We start from the raw sequence: 24,527 nt of genomic DNA, 5'->3' as shown, positions 1-24,527 counted from the left end.
TAATGGACCTTTTTTCACAAGTTTGTTATTGAAATATTTCCATCAGAAAATTTACAAACAAGTAAACTGCATAGCTTAAAATGTCATTTTGATCACAATAGAGCGAGACCATTATTAACATGTGTTTAGTACCTGTGAAATCACACCCATGTTTACTGAGTATATAATAAAATCGCTTTAGAAGGTAAAATTTAATAAAGTACTATTGTGTTGAAGAAGGCTGCCTAGCTCCCACAGCTATATCCGACGAGACATTAAATCCAGGCCCTGATTTCTCCAAAACAAATATTAAACTAAATTTCATAGTTATTGAATTGCATATTATCAATATGGTCCATATTTATTCAAAATATATGTATTTATCAATATCTTAAGCATTAACAATGATTTTTTAATAATTTTAGTCGAAATTTGAAACTGCTCAGAACTTTTTTTTTCACATCAATTTGAATTTTTCTTCAAATGAAAATAAATAATTGAAATTATTTTACATGCAGAAAAATTTAGACAACTTCGCTATCCTGAATTTGAAGAAAAAAGTTTAAAAATAAATTTTCAAAAACTATAAATTACAGGAACACAATGATGATATGATTGCAAAAATACGTATTTTTCCCCTTGTTTTTTTTATTTGGGGGAACTGCCATCTGTCTGTATAGCACTCAACTACATCCCACATTATCACACATATGATGGTTTCTTTCCCACGTTACTGCTATCATCATACCAGGCCATCATTTCTTCACTGAAATCATCGGCTACATTGTCCATGGGCTCTAGAGCAGAAAATGTTGTGTCCAGACAGGAGACAGGTTGTTCACCATGGCTTCGCCGATGGTCTCTACAATCACTGGTGTTTCTTTGACTCTTCTGGACCCGTTTGTCTTTCACTTGTCTATGTCTGTTAAAAAGTCAAATCTCATTACATATACAAACAACCATATGATGCCTATCACACCACCACAAATATTAATATGGAACAGAACTTGTCAAATGTCTTAATGATTTAGTTAGCTTGTATATACTCAGAAATGTCACCATCATAATATATCATATATACTGCAATTACACAATTATTATCTGTCAATCACCATCATCACACTTACTGCTATACTGTAGGAGTTATTTCCCTTTAATACCATTCAGATTTTAAACTGCTGACAGCTGGACAATGAATATAATGCCACTGATGACTGATCTTACTTCCTGATATTCTCCAAAACCATAGCTGAAGAAATGCAGTATATAATCAGCTATTTCAAAATATATATATATATATATATCTACTGTTGATTGATTTTTTTTTTAATCATTTAAATGTAAAACAGGGGTGTTGCTAATCTTTTATTGTCATCACTATTTCAGGCATTTAAGAGTAACTAGGTGTTCAGAGAATTAAATCATTAAATTGTTTTAGCTTCTGCAAAGCTAAGATGGAAATATCAAGATTTATTTTATAAGCAAGATCCTCTGAACAAAAATGTTTTAGTATGGGAAAAAAAATATAATTCAATTTTGAACTTTCCCTTTGAAAAGTGTTTAACCCTTTCTCGGTAAAGCCCATGCATGCAGAAATTGAAATAAACAACACAGAAATTATGTTTCAATGTTTTATTTCAGATCTTGTCTTGATATTTCTATAACTGGTTCAAAGAATAAAACACCTCTCTCTTTAATAAACATCTCTTTACCATAACAATATCAACAGTGTAATCAAGATAAAATAAATTAAAAAATTATAATAATTAAAAAGAGTAAAGATAAGAAATAATATTAGCATGATGATGGTGAACTAATTACAAAGAATTAAAAAGAATCTTTATAAAATGCAATCATAATCTCATAAGAAATAAAAACAGTTGGATCACATGCGGAAACATGACGAGAGATTCAGTAGGCGGATGTGATGGCATTCAACATTGGGGTGAAAAGCAAGAAAATACCACAAATGTGGAAGATAGGCAAGGGAGACACTTGAGTGTGGGTGAAAAGCAAGGGAGACAACCATACTAGGTAACACACAAGGAAGCAACACAGACAGCCATGGTTTGGAACAAGCAAGGGAGAATTCATCAGCAAGATGAAATAGTAGCAAACAGAAAAAAAAGGAAAAAAATCAGCATAGCTGTGTGCATTTCAGCAAAAAGAATGTGTATATATTGAATTAGCAGGTTTGAGGTAATGAGGAAAGTCAATAGCAGACATTGTCACATACGTATCATTTAGAGAGGGGGCGTAATGTCACATGACTAGCACGGACATTACTACTTAACCAGCAGTGGACAGTACAGATGACTGAAGACACCAGAAGGACATGCAGCAGATGTGCCTGGTTATAAAGATGTATGTGTGCCATAGAGTGTCAGTCATGAGAGTGTGCAAGGATTCAAACTTTTGTGTTGTCAGTCATGGATAATACATGCTTCTTATTGACAATATGCTGACATTTTGTAAGGCTAAAAAGTATGACAAAGATGAAATATCAACATTTGCTATGTCTTCAAGGTACATTTCAAGATATCTAATAACAAAAGAACAAGTAATTAATTATCCTAATTACACATCAAGCAGCAGTACCTACAGTTTACTAGAGCATTCTTATAACTGAATTATTGTGGTGAGTGAATTAATGTATGTCAGAATGAATGAGAAGCTTGTAACAGAAAGCAGCTGCAACTGAATAAAAAGCATTCAACAGATCAAGACTGTTAAAATCAAATGAAATGTATTTCATTATTCCAGGCACCTTAGACAAGTCCAATTTTAAAATTATCCTTGTTTTAAAAATAAATGGTTATTTTCTGACATCTAGCTGTCCATATTTCTGTAAAATAAATGTCAGTGAAGTTCTAGTTTGAAACTTGAGATAGACCTGTGTTCTGGAGAAAAAACCATTATCTCCTTTACAAACCATGGAGCCCTGCTGTAATTGCACAGAAAACTAGATCACTGTTTGGTTTGTAATACATTGGGAAAATAAGCTTTGTGTAAAACTAGTCCATGTGAATTTGATTGACAAGCAGTGTAGGTATAAAGGTCACACAGAGAGGCAACACACAGTAGATTGTGGGGGTCACACATGAAGATTTGGAAGTCACAGCTCTAGACTAGAGGGGGCAGGTTGCCTAAACACATCTTCCGTACTAAATCAAGTCCTGACTAGGGTTTCCGCATGGTTGATGATCCACCTGTGCATATCTCACCTTGCACTGGGTGTGTGAGTGGATGGTGCTGAGGTCACAGGTGTGGCCGTCTGGTTTCTCACTGGGTCACACTTTTGAGGTGTTAAAGGTTTGTACTGTGTATGTGTGGTCGTCTGTACAGACTTATAAATACGTCCTCCAGTCGCTGTCTGCACTGTATATTGCACATGAGTACTGTGTTCTTTAACTAGCTTTGGTGAAGCATGACTAGGAAATGGTGATGACTGGTCATATCCCTCTCGCTTGTGGGCAAGGTAGGGAGACATCTGCCGACTAGCTGTGGCAAAGTTTGTAGGGGGGCCTGCCCTGAAGGGACTCGGAGATGGGGAGCCCTGTCCTGACGAGCCCTGTACAAAATGAGGGTGGCGGTATGAGGTAGAGCCAGAGTGGGATGTTTCCCCTGAATCCGACGAGTGCTGGGAGGGGGTGGAGCACCGTGATCCCCCCATCAGCTGCTGCTGGTACTGCTCTATCATCCGTTGTCGTCGGATCTTTTCACTATATTTATAGAAGTCCGCCATTTCAAATGGTTTTGACACCAACTCCACACTTTGGTGGGGCTGTAATTTGGTCACTGTCACTAAAGCACTTGGATGTTTCTTGTGTTGGTGAGATTCTGTTCTCTTGGTTGACGCAGTGCCTGCCTGGTCGGCTGACTGTACGTCACTATGACTTTGGAATGAACCCTCGTATATACGAGGACTATAACACTGTCCTGAATAAACACTATCTTTACTCTCCTGTCGCATGTGTTGAGGACTTTGCACAATTGGAGACGGCTCTGTTTGTGCTGTGTCTTGCCAGTCATGATGTTCCGACTGCTGGGAGTGATATTCCTCATGAGACACCGGCACCTCAACTACACTGTTTCGTGGTGTGGTCAAGTCATATTCGGATTGTGAGGAACGTTTACTCCCATACTTGGAAGGTTCTAGATCTACAACAGGAATATGAGTGTCACTATCACTGTGTTGTCGATCCCGTGCTCGATTACTAGGATGCTGATCCCGTTTTTTAGAATTTCGTTCTAAGCTTCCATAACTTTGTTGAGAAGTTAATGATTTCCTGTAACTACCATCCAAACTCCCGTGTTTGGACTGACCAAGTCTGTCATTACTAAACACACTGTCGGTATCAGGGTGAGGCTCCTTGTTAGTGGGAGTTTTGATCTCGTCTGTACTATCATAGTGTGACGTACGTTGTGTCATGAGGTTGTACATGTTATTTGCTGAACTGAACCCACTGTCCTGACTGTCGTACCGGTTGTAGCCACGCACATTCTCGTACTCCGACTGGTTAGACATGTTACTACCTGAGGACTGTGAGCGGTTGGCCAGAACTGGAGAATATACTTTTCTGTTGTATTGGCTGCGGCCCTCACCACACAGCTGGGGGCTGTAAGGAAAACACAAAAGTCAGACATAACGTATGTCCTCAACAGAACTTCATTTGTCTTAATTTAACATAGCATACAGACAAGCACACAGATATGATATCATTGTCACTTGTTTACTAAAGAATTAATGATATATACTTTTTATATACATGTATATACATATAGGTTATTGGAATGATATTGAAATAAATTAATGAATATTTTACAAGCTGCTGGATGTGTAAATTAAATAATTTGTGATAATGAGTGAATTAAAATAGCCTAAGGCTTTAGAATATAAAAACATTATGTGTGTTTCTGGTTAGACCATGAAAATTATCATCATGACAAAAAGCCTATTATCTCAGATTTAAGAATTTCAAACTCCTAATGTCTAGCCTTAAACATTGTATATGCCAGTAGAGTGCTACTACCAGTACCTGCTGAGAGTGGGGCTGAGTTGTGCTGGTGAGCTTTGTGTTGGGGACAGTTCTCTAGCTGTGGCTGATCTCTGCATCATAGGAGGGAAGTCCAAATCTCCCTCTCGATCCTGTAAGGGAGATAACTCTTACTCAAAATCTCCTTGTATATAAAAAATTGTCAAAAACATTGTGAAATAGATTAAAGCACTAAATTGACATCAGTTGTTTTTTCTGTTTTAAATTGCTGTTCTGTGAATATCTTTACTGCTGTGTTATATGGTCCAGGCTAGGCCCAGCTGTCCAATTTTTTCAATTTCAACAAAATTTTATTGACTTTCAATATGTCAAATGGATTGGACATTGGCTGAGCCTATTAGGATCAGCTGTTTATAGCCTGTTTAACATCAACACACAACTTAACTGATTAGATTTGTCAAAATATTAAATTACTTCAAATTGATTTTTTGTAGACAACATGTGCAAAACAAACATATTTCTAAATTTTCATCTTTATCTTCCAAACTAATGTTTCAAAATTTGGAGCAAATGGTTTTTCCAGCTATTCCTTCTTTTACACAGGTAATATTCCTGGACTGAGTACTGACTCGATACATGGTACAAAGTAATCAGTGACGTCAATGTAACATGGCAAAATATGAACCTGTGATTAATATTCTTATAACATGCTAATTACAATGTTACAAATTGTAAACCTAACAAAATCAGTTTAAAGGTGTATTAATAGTTTAATACTCACATATTCCTGCTGGCGACGTAGCTGTTCAGGCGACTTTGTTGGACTTTCTAAATCTGCAAGTAATACAAAAATAAATAATATGTACATAGGTAGAATCCTGTGTTGAACATGTAATCATTAACAACTACTAAACCAATATGTGTGATGTTTAGATATTCACATGAGGAAGCATACATCTTTACCATCCTCATTATGTTTTACTGTTGAAGCAACCAGAAACGAGACATTTGAATACATCCTGTGAAAAAACAAATAGATATATAAAATATAAATCACAACACTAAATCACATTATCATCAACCAATTGAACAGCCTCCATATTAAGCCATCAACCAATTAAATAGCCTCCATATTAAGCCTGTACAAACAATGAACCACTACCAGGCACCATTCACATGTGTCAGACTGAAGAAACAGGTGAGTGAACACAACAGGAAATGATGATTAAAAACCTAACACACTTTATCAGTGAAATATCCTCCTGTCCATGGGTCAGACAAACATCTGTAGAGAAGTGATGCAGTCTGTTGACCTCACGAATGTGGATGTAATCATGTGCATTTCATGGTGAGGTGACCCCATTACACCACAAACCCAATCTGTCTCAGCCTAACATTCCATACAAACCCTAGTGGGGGAGCACCAAACTTCCATCTACACAAACAGCTTAGCTCAAGATTATACTTTTTTGAAGTGTATTTATTTTCATACCCACTCTGCAGAGATTTGTACCAGAAAGATAACCGTCTAATATCAGTCTGATTGGAATCGGTCATTAGCTGCCTGTTAAGTACCCACATCCTCTAAGTTCTGAAGGGAGACATATTGAAACACCAGGGGTGAGCCAATCTTATCTCCTAATGCTACAAGGTTTCACAGACAATTTTCAAAAGTGATGCACTTTAATTTCAATATGTATGACTCATATCAAAAATAAATTGTACCCTCTTGTATACATCTAGATTAAGCAGTTAGATTGTACTGGGTTTAAGTACAGGAACGGAGCAAACTGATTATATCAAAGCATTGCATCACAGGGTCTGAAGTCATTATCTCATGTGATAGGATTACCTGTTCACATTTAATTGGAAAAGTTACAGATTGACCACACGTACAAGGTGTAATACCTGGACTAGCGACTACCTGGTCACCCCTTGGCCATCTTGACCAGTCCCATACAAAACTCTTACAATGCCTGTGTACTCTGTTGTACATGGGAGATAACCAACAATGTTAGGTTCGACTACTTAATAAAACATCATACAACTAGGTGTTCAGGTGTGATTCAGCTTGTATAGGTTCAGCAAATCTCTAGTTTGTGTACACAGGATATATATTTTTAAGGGAAAAGCTAAAAATATGTGAATTCAAGAATAATCATCACTTTCTGATGCTTTATTGAATTTTTCAAAATAAATACATTTGCAGTGACTTAAAATTGTTTTTAAAACAGTAGATGAGTTATCTCCATTAAATGCCATTTTTAAAATTGATCAATGAGGATTTTCTGAAGTTCAATTTGTTCAATGAAACAATTATCTTTAGTTATTTTATTCAGTACTGAACTATATAGTACATACTTATATTAATACAGGATGGGAAAACAAACAAAATAACTAATCCATCATGTGTACGTTACATATAAACAACTGAATCCCCCAAACCCCATTGGTTTGCCCTAACTATCAACAGTTACCTTAAGAAGGTATTTAGCTCTACCCTTACTAACAACAGTAAACAAAAGGATATAATCATCATGTTCTACCCTAGCTATCAAAAGTAACCCAAGGGAGATAATCATCAAGTTCTACTCTAGCTATCAAAAGTAACCCAAGGGAGATAATCGTCAAGTTCTACCCTAGCTATCAATAGTAACCCAAGGGAGATAATCGTCAAGTTCTACCCTAGCTATCAACAGTAACCCAAGGGAGATAATTGTCAAGTTCTACCCTAGCTATCAAAAGTAACCCAAGGGAGATAATCGTCAAGTTCTACCCTAGCTATCAATAGTAACCCAAGGGAGATAATCGTCAAGTTCTACCCTAGCTATCAATAGTAACCCAAGGGAGATAATCATCAAGTTCTACCCTAGCTATCAATAGTAACGCAAGGGATATAATCGTCAAGTTCTACCCTAGCTATCAACAGTAACCCAAGGGAGATAATCATCAAGTTCTACTCTAGCTATCAATAGTAACCCAAGGGATATAATCATCAAGTTCTACCCTAGCTATCAAAAGTAACCCAAGGGAGATAATCATCAAGTTCTACCCTAGTTATCAACAGTAACTTTTGGGAGATAATCGTCAAGTTCTACCCTAGCTATCAATAGTAACCCAAGGGAGATAATCATCAAGTTCTACCCTAGCTATCAAAAGTAATCCAAGGGAGATAATCGTCAAGTTCTACCCTAGCTATCAATAGTAACCCAAGGGAGATAATCATCAAGTTCTATCCTTTTGACTATTAAAAGTAACCCAAGGGAGATAATCGTCAAGTTCTACCCTAGCTATCAACAGTAACTTTTGGGAGATAATCGTCAAGTTCTACCCTAGCTATCAACAGTAACTTTTGGGAGATAATCGTCAAGTTCTACCCTAGCTATCAAAAGTAACCCAAGGGAGATAATCGTCAAGTTCTACCCTAGTTATCAACAGTAACTTTTGGGAGATAATCGTCAAGTTCTACCCTAGCTATCAAAAGTAACCTAAGAGATAATCGTCAAGTTCTATCCTTTTGACTATTAAAAGTAACCCAAGGGAGATAATAGTCAAGTTCTACCCTAGTTATCAAAAGTAACCCAAGGGAGATAATCGTCGAGTTCTATCATTTTGACTATCAAAAGTAACCCAAGGGAGATAATCATCAAGTTCTACTCTAGCTATCAAAAGTAACTTTTGGGAGATAATCGTCAAGTTCTACCAAAACTATCAAAAGTAACCCAAGGGAGATAATCATCAAGTTCTACCAAAACTATCAAAAGTAACCCAAGAGAAATAACCATCAAGATCTACCCTATCAATAGAAACCCAAGGGAGATAATTATCAAGTTCTTCCCTAACTATCAACAGTAATCCAAGGGAAATAACCATCGAGTTCTTCTCTAACCATCCACAGTAACCCAATGGAGATAATCTTCCTTCTTCCCTAACTAGCAACAATAACCCAAGTTACTCCCTTAGATTTAGTTGGAAATGAGCAACACTGAGGACTAGGAATCCTAAAAATAAAGGTCATGAACAGATGTATTATCTCTGAATTTACCGGAACTCCATGCTCCATATGTCTATGTGGTACACCTTAACTTCCAGATGCAGTTAAATGTTTGCTATTTTTCTCTACACTGTTGGTATAATATTACAGATTAAAGATTGCAATATACATAAAGTCCCTAGAGATTGCATCATCAGATTACCAACAGCTGTTTTTATACCATATTTTTGAAGTGTAATGTTCTGTCATCATCATAGGATTCGGCATTTATCTGTGTGGGTGTGCATCTTGAGTGATACTGTAAAACTCAACATAGCACTCAATGCTACAGAGCATCTTATCAATAGGAAGCTGTCAATGTCGTTTGTGGTAGAAGCAGCTCATTTAAACTTTGTACGTATTGTATGTTTTATTGTATACTTTTTTTCTAATTTTTATTTTTTTGTTTAATTTCACTTTTACCATTATTATATATATCATGTATAATACTTCTGTATTAAAGCTTTTCCCTTTAATTCTCTGCTTTACTGATGTGCTTTATACACTTGGAAAGGAACCAACAAGTTTAAAATTAAACCAAGTGACTCAAATACGCCTGATAACTGAAATAGGATGATAGTTTTTAAGTTAAATGTAAAAAATAAATGTCCTCAAAGGAATGAATCAAAATGGTTTCAGTTGATGTTGTAACTGAACTCACAAATCAAATTTACACAATTTAATGACAAATTCCAAGTTTAAAAACGTTTCCTGCTATTATTCTATATATAATTCAGGACAACTTTCTCTACTAATTCTTTCTAAAAAATCTGGGATATGCTAGATTTTAACTTTAATTACATATCACAAAAAAATCAATGTCCCTTAATTATTTGTCTCCACATGTTCAACTCTTCTCCAATACCACTAGTTTTACACCATTCTCCCACATACCCCAACTAGACATCCACAACTATATATCTGTTAAACATTGTCTATTTCAATTTTATTTTGATCAACTGGTTTAACATAATTTTAGCTTGAATGAACTACCACTACTAAAGATGATTTTTTCATCACAAAGATGTTTGAACAGGTTTCTTAAGATAATTAAGGCTCCTCTCAAATATATTTTGCTTTTCTTCATAGGAATCTTAATTAATTTTGAGTGCATTTTTCCAATTTTCATATCATCAAAATTAGTTCAAATTGGTTTAAACTTTAAAGGGGATACAAACTCCATACATAAGAAGATAAGAGTTGCCTTATAGGTGTATGTCAGTGTTTGGGTAGGAGTGCTTATCTATCAGCCAGGTGCCACTAATTGGCCTATCAGCAGGTGCTTGTCCTGGGGCTGGAGTCACTGCCATCTACTGGGTATCTGTACTAGGATTATTATGTGTAGGTATCTGGTGTTGGAGTATGTCTGTGAGAGACCTAGGGTACTGGTGTCTGTGGTAGGCAGATGTTTCCAACTGATTCCCATTACCAGTACCAAGTAGACATCCCCAACAAAATACTCAGGGATTTGAACCCAATTACTGTAGATATACACCACTGCTAATTCACCATGACACCTATGATGACCAATTTGTAATACAGACTACTTTTTTCATTACTAGTAATTGAAATCTTTTCAATAATGATGAGTGTTAGTCGACATCTTGGTTTTTATGGCCTGTTTTACAAAGATTCACATTCCTTCTCCTTTGTCCTGAGCAGCTGTTGTAAAACTTTTGATTCTATCCACAGCTGTCCATTAGGGCCCCAATACTATGTAGAATTACATAACATTATCCCCCTAGATAACAACTACACTTAACTCCTACTTCTGTAGATGAAATAGATCTTTATCACAATCTTATTAATCTTTTGTCACCATGACCAAATCAGTAATTGATTTTTTTTTTCAATTTAATACAAAGCTTCCATCTTTACACAATTATCAGTTGGCTATGTAACATTTGGTGTGAATCTATTTTGCTGTTATCGTTTACTATTTGCCTACTGGTAAACTTATGTTTTGTCTTTGACCTGTAATCAGTCAGCTGGGGTATGACTTTGACCTCTTACCTCATTTTCGAGGCCAACTGTTTTGTCAAAGTGTTGATATGTTCAATACCTTGACCTTTGACCTTGTTTTAATATGTCAATGTACTGATAACTGTGGCCTTTGACCTTATGTTAATCTGCCAATGTATATTCATTACTATGACTTTGATCTTTTTATCTGCCAATGTATATTCATTACTATGACTTTGATCTTTTTATCTGCCAATGTATGCATTGCTGTGATGTTGGACCTTGTTTTAATCTGCCAATGTATTCATGAAAAACATGCCATAATTTTTAATTTATTGGTGTATCAAAATTTTGCACTTTGACCTTATCTGAGTCTTACAGTCTATATGTACCTACCTGTGAGAACACTAGTGATGTATAATTGTCTTAGTCCTGGGGTATAGATGGATGTGACCTTTGACCTGTCGATACATGTATTTTGTACCTAATGTTACCTTGTGTCAATACTGACTAGACCTGTCAAAAGGCAAATTTCTTTGACTTGTAGCAGCCAGATTCATTAATGGTTTGATGTTTGACCTTTTAACCTATCTTTGTATATTCCTCTTTGTAACCTTTGATTGTGCCTGGTTTGCTGTAGTTAACAGTATAAAGATGTTATGTTGAGACATACTGGGCTGATAGTGGTCATTTTATCAGGTCAATGTCACTCTTTTTTACAGATTCTTGTGACCTTGAATGTCCTCAGTCACTTGTTAGGATAGCTGCCATTTGAATTTTAATTCAATGAAATTGGCATGCAAATATGGTATTTTCTGTATTTTTTCCTCTTTTTTTACTACTGCTTTGTTATATTTTGTCAAGCAAAAGTCGAACCACCACAGTAACCCACCAATCACTGAATATAGGAACAACAGAACATCTGACAAGACGAACAACACCATCTTCAATATTTGTTCTTTACTTACTGAATTTCTTAGAAGGATTCAGCAGTTCATTATCTTATAGAAAATGTGTTTTTATTCATTAATTCAATACTATTCAGAATACTTCGTCTTTCTTTCTTTTCAGAACTAAACATTGATAAGTGGTGTTTGATCAGATTTTCTGTTGTTGAGGAAATCATGCAGTAAAATTAATGAGTCAAATGAATACAAAGATTATGAAAATATATATTTAATAGTGAAGGAGTTGATATGATAGAACGATACACACCAGACACCACATACACAAGCATCACAAATAGCCACATATAAACACAAATCAGTTACCACGGCAACAAAAACAAACAAAGCAACATCAGTAAGCAATGCTTCAGATAATTCCTAATGCAGTTAATCTCCTCTGAAATTACTCAATAACTTCAACTTAAAATTCCTGATGTATTACAAGTTAACATTATTTTTCACATAAGTGTTTTATATAACAAATTCATACAAGTTTGTTTTTTTAAACTTGGTTCATTACCTACCAATGGAATATTTGATAACAATAAAGTGTTATACCAAATAACTGTTTTAGGAATTTTAATATTAACTAATGATAATCCTTACATTAGGAATTCTGTCGAGCATAATAACAAGAAAGCCATGCAGTAGCTCTTGGTCAACAAAGCGTGCAGCTCACACATATATATGGCAGTGAAGTGACTAATACCGATACAAACACAGCTGTAAATATGAGGATGACTGATGATACATTTAACTTGAGACAGGATGAGATCATTTCAATAAGAAACACTTCAGATCTGATTTTATCATTTAAAACATCACACATATTGGCAGTTATGATCTTAAAATAGAAATTGCAAAATAAATATTCCCTGGATATCACATTAGTCCTGATTGTCACAGTAGATATGTCAGACACAAATCCTTCACACAAAATACATACAAAAGGGTTCACATGGCAGTGTGAAAACCTTGGCACTATTGGAATGATAAATAATCTCTGTAGCACAACATTCAATAAATTAAAAAGACAGATAGCCTCACAGTGTCACTTCCACATGCATAGTTATCTCCCTTAGTTAGGGTTATCTCCCTTCATTAAGGCACTTAGAGTGTACATTAAGTTTGTCCCGAGGAACACCTAGTCACACTGTAACCATGGACACAGGTCCTCCACATAACCAGCCACTTTGTCATTAGCACCAACACTTTTAAGACACTTCAAACTGAAGTCACATCTTAAGACACTTCTCACATGAAGTCACATCTACACCTGACTCTCGATGGCCGGAGGTAACTGGTGCACCTTCTCATAGCAGTACGTGTGCCAGGAAGCACGGCTGGCAGGGGACATCTCAAGTGCAGAACGGTCAAACACCTCATCATCAAGGAAGCTGGAAGTGTTGGCGCTGCTGATGGACGAGTCAAGGTCGTAGCTGGACTTGTTGAGCTTGTGGCGGTAGGTGTACTTGTAGCGGAAGGACTTGTAGAGACGACTAGTGATGGATGAGTGGAATCGCTTCTTACCATAGTCCTCACTGTGACTCTGGGACAAACAATCATCTAAGCTATACTCTAAACTGTCATTACAACTGTACATACCATCATACGATGGTGTGGAGGGGGTCAACTCAGACAGACCGGCCTCACGCTGGCTCTCCTGTAGCTTCTTCTCCATCTCCTTGAGCTGTTGAAAAATAAGGTAAAATTAGAATGGTATGCAAACATTGTTCAAATGATTTACACTATCTTAGTATTCCATTCGAAAATAAGGAATTTGTTTTCATCACGTTACCTCTGAAGTAAAAATAAGAGTGATCAATATAAGTTTAAATTTCAATGTAAAATAGATGATTATAATCATTATTTTGTTACAGATTTGATTGCACTTCTGGGCTTGTTGGGTTTGAGTTACCTACCTTGGTCTGGGCACGATGGAAGGACTGTCGGCGCTGTTTCCGGACATACTTGCTGACATTCTTGTCCTGGGAAAGCTTGTGGGCGGCACTGGTAATCTGTTTCTGTAGCTCATACTCCAACTCAATACTGGAAACCTGGTCATCATCATTCTGAAAGGAAAAATAAGCTCAATTAAACACCACAGCTAATAACACAGCCAAAATTCTTAGTCTCTTCTAACCTTGCTACATATTCTAATATACAGGGCAGATTTGCTTAAATGTAAAAATTAATAATTGAATCAAAACTTTTTACAATGTTTTGTACAATGACAATATTTTAAGACTTTAAATAACATCTTGAAATCATCAAAATTAGAGATGTTTGAGAAAAAGTTTTTAAGTTCAAAATTCAAACACAATTCATCTCAAATATCTACTGTATCTACCTTAGTGGCCAAGGTGAATGCTGTTCCAACACGTCGTCGGATCTGAGGGGGCTGCTCACCAGGGGCCAGTGGGGTGTCCTTTGGGAGCTTACCAGTCAACTCCTGTGAATTAAAGACAACATTTATAAGGGGAAACACAGCATTTTACATTAATTAACATTAACATACACAATTACAGGTGAATTCTCCAAATTGAAACAAATTAGAATGTTTATTCTTTCTCTACAAATATCATTTACATTTAAATAGCAAACTTTTGGCCTGCTGCCTGAGAAGAGATTTTGATAATTATGGACTTGATTACTTGTTGTTAAGTAATTTATTGAAGTTATTTTCAATATTTTTGTTTTTGATTTCTTTAAAAAGTTTGATGACTTACCCCTTCTTTGATGCAGAGAAGCTTCAGTTCCTCAGTACGCTTACGGAGGGATTCCTCAAGGGCCTCGCGGCGGGCTTTCAAAGCCTGGTACATCTCCCTCTGGGCCTTCAGCGCGTCTACGTGCTCTGGGATGTTCACTGTAGAAAAATATACATGTTATTAACAAATTATATGAAGAGGTCTGTTATTGACTTATATGCTCTTATGGCCTGCCACAGTAGAAATGCCATACCTGGATCTTACTGATCAGGTCCTAACTACCCATCAAACCCATCCCTCTCCAACATGTACGCTGTGTTAACCCCGACACTCCATCACGACTACTGCACTACATAACCCTATACTCTATAACCACTAAGCCCTATCTCACCAGTCTATAGTAAATCCCTGTTTATATATCCTCTGTGCTTTTGATGCCTTATTGAGATCATTAAAATATGACATCCAGGTCCATGGGTATACTTCCGAATTGATTAATAAAAGAATAAATTCACAAAAGCTTTAGAAGTTTTGGCAGGTAAACGTACCTTTACCCGGATATCATACAATGGCCACCTTTAAACCTATTGTAGTAGACATATTCCACCTGTTCTCAGTATACACCCGTACTTATATACTTTGGGTACACATCATTGCACACCGGAGTCACACAGACAAGTGAAGCACCTTAGTCTAGGTTTGGTGGGAGCGTGGATACTGTGATTTTATCTGTATGTTGGGGGGTATCTCTACAAACACAGGTTACTACACCATCTGATGCTCCAAAACACTGACTCATCTTCGATTCTATACTTTGATATTTATTACGCATCCTTGGAAAGTAGAGAGCTCCTATCTTATCTATGGTGATTCAAGTGTTTTCAGGATCAGGTTTCAAATATTTTTTATCAAAATTACAAATTAGAACTCTTTAACAGCAATGGACCATTGGCAAAGTTGTACACTAAATAAAAACAAGAATCTTTTACACATTAAGATGCTAAATTTGGATTTTATACCTAATTGATTACATCTTTTAAACTATTGGGAAGAATGGTCTTAATGTGACTCACAGTGAATTGAATAATTTCAGGATTTTAAAACATAATCAATGAAAATCAGGATTTCTTTATAAGCTAATGGACTCTTACCCAAATAATCGTTTGGTTTAAAACCAATCATGCAACTTCAAAACATACTTAACTGTTTAATTAAAAGATTAATAATGCTTTATTTAAAAAGATTTTTGCTTGTCTTCAGCCCCTTAAAATTTAAATTAATTTGATGTTTTCAAAAATGAAATAAAGGTTAAAACACAAAATTTACAAATATTTTCATCAAATCTAGGAAGATTCTGCATATGATCCTTTTTTAATATGTTAGTATAGCAAATCATTTACTGAATAGAAAACCTTTTTTACTCTTTAAATACTGCAAATGTAGAAACAATACATTGCCATTTATACATACCATAGATCTTCATTCTGACAGTGTGTGTTTGTCAAGGTTCTGTGTCTAACTAACTCTCACTGTTCTGACCCTATCATTCTATACCTCAGATGTCAGTCTTATCAGCCCGCTCAGTAGCAGTACACAATGACTCACCTGTTGTCACTAACGAGATTTAAGTACACCTGTCAGACCAGGTAAATGACAATATACAATCCAGTTAACATTGAGAAAAACCCAATACACCTACAACACTTAACACTTGACACACCTATGGAATTTTATGAATGGACATCTAATTTTAGAAGTTTATATATATAGTATAGAATACAAATGTAGATCGTGATGTTTATATAAAATATTTTGCCCTGAATGACAAAGTCAGATACAGGTAAAGCCTCGCCATGATCTTGTTTTCATTTCAAGAAAAGAAAATTTTCATTTCAAGAAAAGAAAATTATAAAATATGAATCAATTGTGTTTCTTATTTGTGAAAACCAAAAATATTTCAGATTTGTAACAGATATGAATACTCCAAATTAATTAATTCTATTTATACATCTTCTTAATCTGTAAAAAATTTGAGACTTTCATTTTGTAACTTATTTTCCTAAATACCTAATGAATAAGTAATGGTTATTTATTTTTCTATTTGTTGGTAGTAACTTTTCAAATTGCAAAATTATATTGGAGTCTGGAGTCTCAAGTGTTGGGAAATGGGGGGGGGGGGGGGGGGGGAGTGTGGAGTAAGGGCCATCCAACAGACACCAACAGAACATAGGCTGATGGTTGGGTAGGAATTAATTACCGTAATAGGGAATTAAAACATCCGAAACAACATCAGCTAAGTGATAGACAACTTGGTAGCCACTAAGGAGGAAGTGAGTCCTGGATCACTCCAGTTTGAAGATTTATTTATTAAACAAATCTTTTACATAAAGCTACCTCTAGATATTAATTACTAAGCCACTTACATAATTACTTACCAGAAACTAAACCCCTTAGGGGGCAAATGTTTTTACAGGAGCTGTGAAAAAGCCAATTATCTAGACTGGATCAGACCTCAACTGTTATTTTCTAACTTTGATGTGATCAAACTTTATGATAACCTGGAGACAAGAAAGTCTGCTCTGTGAGTATAATCTACTGACTTAATGGCCTGCCTTTTCAAAATACATAGACAGAGTGTAGAAATGAGAGGGAAGTTTACAAAGGCCAGTTAATCAGATTTGTCCCCAGATTACACCTATCAGTGGTAGATGTGTGACCAATATTGCCGTGAAAACATATGTCTGGACAGTTATATATCTCAACACCTTGTATCCCTCAAACCACAAACACACAAATTTCATATTCAAAATTCTGTATCAACTAAGAAAAAAAAAATCGGAAAAACACCAAGAAAAGGCCCCAGGCTGTTATGTTTTACTCTTTATGAACAAATGTTACTGATTATTTGTGTGGGAGTAAAATACTTTTTTTTATATCAAATAAAAATGAAATTAGATTTTACTTCATATTTTGAGAGTTTCTACTACAATTACTGAAATATAACATGTTTACTGACATATTCATATTAAACTTACATCAAATGAAATAATTATTTTTTATCTAAAAACAAATCAATATATAGATGTTATCAAATTGAGGTCAGATTCTGAAAATTTGTTAATTGGCTTTAATTCTATCAACTAAAACCTTTTCAAAATTGTATAAATTGCAAATTACTTCTTTACATAATTATTTTTAATCAATACGATAAATAGTATCATAGAAGAAAAAAATTATTAACATTATATTGAAATTGATTTTTTTATTAAACTCCTAAAAACAGTTGGATCTTATGTAGAGAAAATCATTTCAAAAGCTGCAATATGTACTAACACTATTAAATTTTTTTTTTTACATAAGTATTATCATAATTACTTGGAAAAAAAATCTTTAGGTAAACAATCTAACTAAGAAACCTAATATGTATGAATGAAAGAAAAGACACAATGCCAACAGTATTGACTGGAAAGAATTCATTCTTGGTCATCAATATTATCTGCAAGATATTTAACCAAGAAAATATTTATTTTATAACACAGCCATAGATAACAGATTAAAGTTTAACAAGTTGTTTTTAGATCTTTTTTTCATGATTTTTAATATCTAATGAATTCTTTTTGCCACTTCAAGTTAATCAAATATAATATAGTTTATACTTATTCAGAAATGTTTGTTTTTAATTCATTTAAAATATTTTCTAAATGATAATCAAAATCATTCTCAATTAGAATCAATATTTGCTCAATGATCATTTCTCACAGATATTCCAATAATAAATTTTCAATAATTTCAAAACTATATATCATTAATTTAACATTCATTTTTAATAATTAAACATTCATTTTTAATAATTAAACATTCATTTTTAATAATTAAACATTCATTTTTAATAATTAAACATTCATTTTTAATAATCTATAATAAATTTTCAATCATGCCATATGCATTTTAGTTAAAGTTTAAATATCAATTAACACAGACATTATAATTATAAGATGACAATAACCACTGAGTTACCATACAATACTACATTACAGTTTGGCCAAATGTAAACTTATTTCTGTGTCATATCTGGTTTGGAAAATTACCAAATCAACTACACAAAGTTAGATTAATACATGACTTTAAAGGTAATATTGTTAACATTGGAAAATCATTAGGAAATAAATATATTGCACATTGTCTATCATTCGGTCTATAGATATAGTAGGACTACTTTAAGTAGTGGCTTTCTTCCCCAAATACATAATCAGTATATCAGACATTGTAAAGAAGTGTTGAGCTGAAAACAGGCCATATAATACTGTAGAAGGTTGATCACTAAGTACAAGACATTGGAAGCAGACTTGATGGCTGCAGCAGGGGAAACAACTATAAAGTACTCACCAGAGTCACTGAGGGAGGAGATAGGGGTCAGACAAATGTCCATGATTGTAGATTCTCAGCCTCAAGTTGTCACCAGTATTCACACAAATGTCACAATGTCATTCCTAATACAGACAATCTTAGGGTAAGGTGAGATGTTGTGATGTGGATCAACTCAATTCTCAAAACACTGGAAACTCTTGACCAATGGCCAGACAGAACAGTGACCCACAGTTGGATAGATTGAGCAACTCTATGTCTGAGTCCTTCTGTCAGATTTGTCCATACACTGTCCAAGCTGAATGTTTAGATGACCACTAGGATAACACTGGACCTCTATATACCTTGACCTGATCAGATGAGCTAATGAACACACTGACCTTCTGATCTGGCCTTATACCCATACTGACCACTGAACCGGTCACTAATGAGGGGTAATTGGGCTACTATTACCTGTACAGGAAACACCTTTGAAGAGATAATGAGATCACAATAGGTTGTTTACAAACAAATCAGGGCAATCAGGGATAACAATACCAATTAGCCATCAATTAATCACCTGCCTGAGTGTTAGGGTACACAGTGTGGTCATCCAGGTGTGACAATGGGGGAGTAGTTCTTGGGTACCCAATATTGGGTCACAGGTAATGTGCTACCTGAGGGCTAGGACAACAGCTAGGTGTGTTAATTGATGTAGGGCAGGTATACAGAGTGGCTAATGAAGTGTAGGGGTCCATTATAACCAATACAGGTGTAAAAATCTCTGTGGGAATATGGTACCACTTATGGGAGTATTACACAGCATGTGTAAGGTGTGACCCAAACCTGATACTGTACATAGACAATACAGCTTATGTTAGGACATAAAAAGACATTCAATTATATTAAAAGATAATATCACAAATCATATCCGTACCACACCTAAGACATACAGGAAAAAAACCCAATACTACAGATTTTATTACTGCTACAGAAAACACTTTCAATAAAACCACAAAATGTTTTACTGAGAGATTAGGCCTGGGTTCGAACTGGACAAGTATAACCAAACAATAATTAACTCTAATCAAATTTCATAGATCTTGTTGATGTTTTCAGTTAAAATACACGCTCAATTCAATTTCAGTTTATTGAGTTTAAATGATCTCAACCATCTAAATTAAATGCTCACTTGGATTTGTTTCATTCCTGTTTTAATCACTCTACATTTCACAAGTTTGGCTATCTGTCATTTGTGTCCCAGAAGATTTAATGTCAGGGTTACACCTGAAGATGTACATGTATATATCAACTTTATTAGTCTTCATTACCAGCATGTTATGTACCAACCCAAGGTAACACCTACACAACACCTGTCTACCTGGGGTGTAGACCAGGTCAACAGCCACACCCATCTGATATCATAAACAACCCCCTCCTAATGCCACGCCCGTCATAAACATTTAACTCTTACAGAATCATAAATCAGAAACTAGGAGCATTACAAGGAGGGTGTCCCCACTTCTGTGTGTAACTAACAGGTGTCAGTCTAGGCACCTGGCCCTCAAAAATAATTAACAGGTACTTGTTGATTAGTTTATAGGTTAATTAAGTAAGTGCCAAATAAATTACCCCTCACTGGGGCAGAAGGTAAGTACTCCAGACAGACAGGAGTAGAGGGTGTTAGGGAAAGCTCAAACAGTTTTACATAATAAAATTGACTAATAAAATATCTTAATGAACTTGAATGACTCCAGAGTAAGATGTCAGGAATTTAAACAAATTTGTATAAATTAGTTTTATTGTCATTTTATGTACAAGATATATATTTTTATTATATACTATGTTTATTAAATTACTCCAAGAGAAACTAAACAGAAACTTAATTGTTTCCAAGGATATGATCTTGATGCTGTTAAACAAAAGCTATAAAGATTTATTTAGTATTACAAGGATACAATTCTAAAACTAAGAAAAAAATCATGACTGTATATAAATACAAGTGCAATCAATGATTGCGAAAGCTCACCGGCGGCAGCAATCACACTATGCATTCATTTTTTATATATGTATAAGCATGTCATTTTGAAATCGTATGTCACATAATATCGCTCCTAGACCTCTAATGGATGTATAAACCAAATAAGAAGGGTATGGACTTACAAGCTTTTCAAAACTAACACCCAAAATCTTTAAAGTGAGTTTTTGTGTCAAAAAAAGTAAGTCCACTAAATGGTAAAATGCCAATTTTTTTCTGCATGATTTGCCGAGACAGCATCACTCCTGGATCTCTAATGAATGTATAAACCAAATTAGAAGGGTGATAGGTGTATACTTTTGGACTCACCCCCAAAACTTTAAAGTGAGTTTTGGTGCCAAAAAAGTTAAAGTCCACAAAATGGTAAAATGCGAAAAAATCACATTTTTTTCTGCATGATTTTGCCATAACATCACTCCTACACCTCTAATGGATGTATAAACCAAATTAGAAGGGCATGAGGTGTATACTTTTGGACTTACAAGCTTTCCAAAAACTTACCCCAAAAACTTTAAAGTTTTGAGGTGGGACGCCGACGCCGGGGTGATAGCATTAGCTCTCGGTTACTCGTAACCGGTGAGCTAATAAAAATAATTGGACAGTGTATGAGGAACAACTATGAAAATGCTAATGGATGTACACAGTGTACATGTATTTCAGTTAATTTTCCTTTATATTATTTGGTAATGGATACATTAATTACTTTATATAATTAATGGACACATTAATTACTCTATCCTATATAATTTAAAATGTCAATTAATTATTGAGGACACATTTGATTAAATCATATTATTTTTTAAATTCTAGTATGTTTAAGCTTTTTCAGTTACTAAAAGTAGAAAAAATATAACAGAACTTAACAATTTAGGAAAATATTTATCACTAGCAAATAAAGGTAGCAAAAAGTTGCTATTAAATTCTAATTAGAATATATTCATTTTCAACTTATCTAATTGATAATATTGAATTGCTATTGTTCTTTAAGATGATAGTAAGAATTATTTTTGTTGAATGTAAATGTATGAGATGACAGTAAGAACTATTATGTAGAATTAATGATTAATTATGTAAGAGTGGGTGCCTTTGTCCTTTAATGTATGTATACTATGTTATCCATTAAGTTGTAAAACTTAAAGAATAAAAGTTGAACTTGAACATGGAATGGTGGATTTGTAGCTAGATAAGACAAGTTAATTTTAATACTTAAGATTGTGCTGAAGTCAATAACTTTGTTAGGGCCTGCATAACTATCTCTGGAAGACTGTTTTAACTGAATTATTGTAGCCTTGATTACTGGTATATACATCTCTAACTAATCATTTACACTGGGAAACTCTATCCCCCAAAATATTGCTGAAACTGGAATTTGATTAGAAGACAAACAATAACATTCTGTGTAAGACTCACAGTCAAATCTGGAGGTTGACAGACTAGGTAGACTAGCTGAGCTGCCACTACGACTGATTCCGTCTGATCCTAGGGAGCCGAGGGATGTTGTACTCCGGGACAACTCGGCAGCTATTTCATTAACACTCCGCACACAAGGAAGGTTAACCTGTAAAATCAAGGAAGATTAAGTGACAAACATCGATCAGAAACAACCATCGTGGCATCAACCTTTTTTCTCTTATATCATAAAGAGAGTGAATTAAAAAATCGTCATTCACATTCACTGTACAGTTGATATCCTATATAACGATTGCTGCTGGTCTGTTAAATCACACATTGTCCTTATCATTATTTCTGTTATGCCACACCATTGAAATATAACCCTAAACATAGTTTAATAAAATAACATTTTTAATTGATTTTGACAATAAAACTGATGTTTAAATTTCATGCACATCATTTGGGGTAGATTTGCACAGACATATAAATAAGAAATGCTGTACAAGACAGCTATTTTTAACTATCTTTTTATTATTTATTAATTTGATTGGCTGAACATCAACAATTATGGCCTATTTGGCCTGTCAGTAGATGAGAAAAGCAGGCAAAATAAAAGTGATATCACAATCATTTTTTGATTTTATGCATGACATTTTTGAGACTTTTCAACACTTCATCCGAAAATGTCCAGTGAAAGTGTATGGAATAGTTAAATCACATCAGTTTTTTTAGCTATACTTTAACATTTATGAATGTTTATGATTTTCCAAAATTACAACTGGTTTGATATGCAACATTTCAATATCAATCAGGATAGTATACCCAAGTATGTGTAGTTTTCCTTGATATTGGTAGTTGATAGAACTAATAACGTTTTCTACAGTTCATTGTACCATGAACCACAGGGGGAGATAACTGTACTAACCTTGCTATGTTTGCGGTCGAGATAGAATTGGTGTTGTGCTACGGCCATAGACCAGATACATTTTGTCTGCTGTGGTGTGGCCCCAAACCAAGCATGAACAACAACATTCCCTGGGCCAAACGTCCGCCGGCTCACTGACACCCTGAAACAAGGACATATTGGTCAATACAAAAAATAAAAAAAGTTTGAATTTCACCCAAATTTGGGAATGTTGTGTTAACCTAAGGCCTTGGAAAATCTTATCGCTACATTAACTGTATTATGATATAAATTACTAACAGCAAATAAAGTTACTAACAGATTCGATACAAAAATTACAACCGCAATTAAGACATCATCAAAAGAAAATTTATCCAACCTTTTAACTGAAATAGATGACCTTGACCTTTGAGTGTGGGCTTGTTAAAAACTTGTTCAAATGTCTCAAGCTATAGTTTTGCCTCCATAATTTTTTTCTCCTTTCAACCAAATACCCGGGTAAATGACACTGGCATGAAAACTGGACCAAACAAACTAGACAAGTAATATACTAAACCTTCTAAAGTTTACAGATGGCAAAATCACCATGCCTGTAATCTATCATCATCTTATCATTTATACAAGTATTATTGTTTTATTTCTTTATTTTCAGTCATTTTGCTTTTGCCTGAAAGTGATTGTCCGCAAGTATTATAAACTTATGATGTTGTACAGATGTACTAAATATTTGTGATATCATTGTGAGCTCTGAACAGTTTAACTCAACATTTCTATTACTCTGTGTCTAGACATTGCAGTACGGACGTACTGTAATATAAGTGATATCATTGTGAGGTTAACAGTTACACTTGACATTTCTGTAAAGCTGCACCTACATGTGGTACTGCAAAATAAACTTTACAGTACAAACTTAAATAAATTTTTGTTCACAAAGTCCTGAAATAATCAACTTATTTATGTTCACAGACATTATAGATAGTATATGTCTGTACTGTTTCTGTATCATACAAACAATTTAACATGCTGGTACATGTACTGATATTTGACAGTTTTTTCCCCAGTAGAAAGTATTAACTTAACTGCCACATAAAAAAAAAACATTGAAAAAAATATACTTTGTATAACATATTCAGCTGTTTGTTAATATACACTTTATAGTTACAATACTGTCACAAAACAATATGTATATTGCAATATAAAGTGAACAGAGGAAAATCAACAAA

At 34.6% G+C, this 24,527-nt stretch overlaps 1 protein-coding gene across 5 annotated transcripts in view; it reads right to left on the bottom strand.

Annotated features, from left to right (window-relative positions):
• Positions 1 to 629: 629 nt before the first annotated feature.
• Positions 630 to 24,527, bottom strand: part of LOC117331619 (FERM domain-containing protein 4A-like) — a 169,438-nt gene continuing 145,540 nt past the window's right edge. For all 5 annotated transcript variants that reach the window (XM_033890440.1, XM_033890437.1, XM_033890436.1 and 2 more), the window contains 10 exons: positions 23,326 to 23,467; positions 22,419 to 22,566; positions 14,648 to 14,784; positions 14,269 to 14,370; positions 13,841 to 13,990; positions 13,524 to 13,608; positions 5,758 to 5,810; positions 5,019 to 5,128; positions 3,204 to 4,598; positions 630 to 901 (listed from right to left, as the gene is read on the bottom strand). In XM_033890440.1, coding sequence (XP_033746331.1) covers positions 682 to 901; positions 3,204 to 4,598; positions 5,019 to 5,128; positions 5,758 to 5,810; positions 13,524 to 13,608; positions 13,841 to 13,990; positions 14,269 to 14,370; positions 14,648 to 14,784; positions 22,419 to 22,566; positions 23,326 to 23,467 — 2,542 coding nt within the window. In that variant the 3' untranslated portion in view covers positions 630 to 681. The remainder of the gene's footprint in view (positions 902 to 3,203; positions 4,599 to 5,018; positions 5,129 to 5,757; positions 5,811 to 13,523; positions 13,609 to 13,840; positions 13,991 to 14,268; positions 14,371 to 14,647; positions 14,785 to 22,418; positions 22,567 to 23,325; positions 23,468 to 24,527) is intronic.

This window comes from Pecten maximus, chromosome 7 (genome assembly GCF_902652985.1).
Source record: "Pecten maximus chromosome 7, xPecMax1.1, whole genome shotgun sequence".
Taxonomy (NCBI): Eukaryota; Metazoa; Mollusca; class Bivalvia; order Pectinida; family Pectinidae; genus Pecten; species Pecten maximus.
This window is presented reverse-complemented; position numbering and strand designations above follow the sequence as displayed.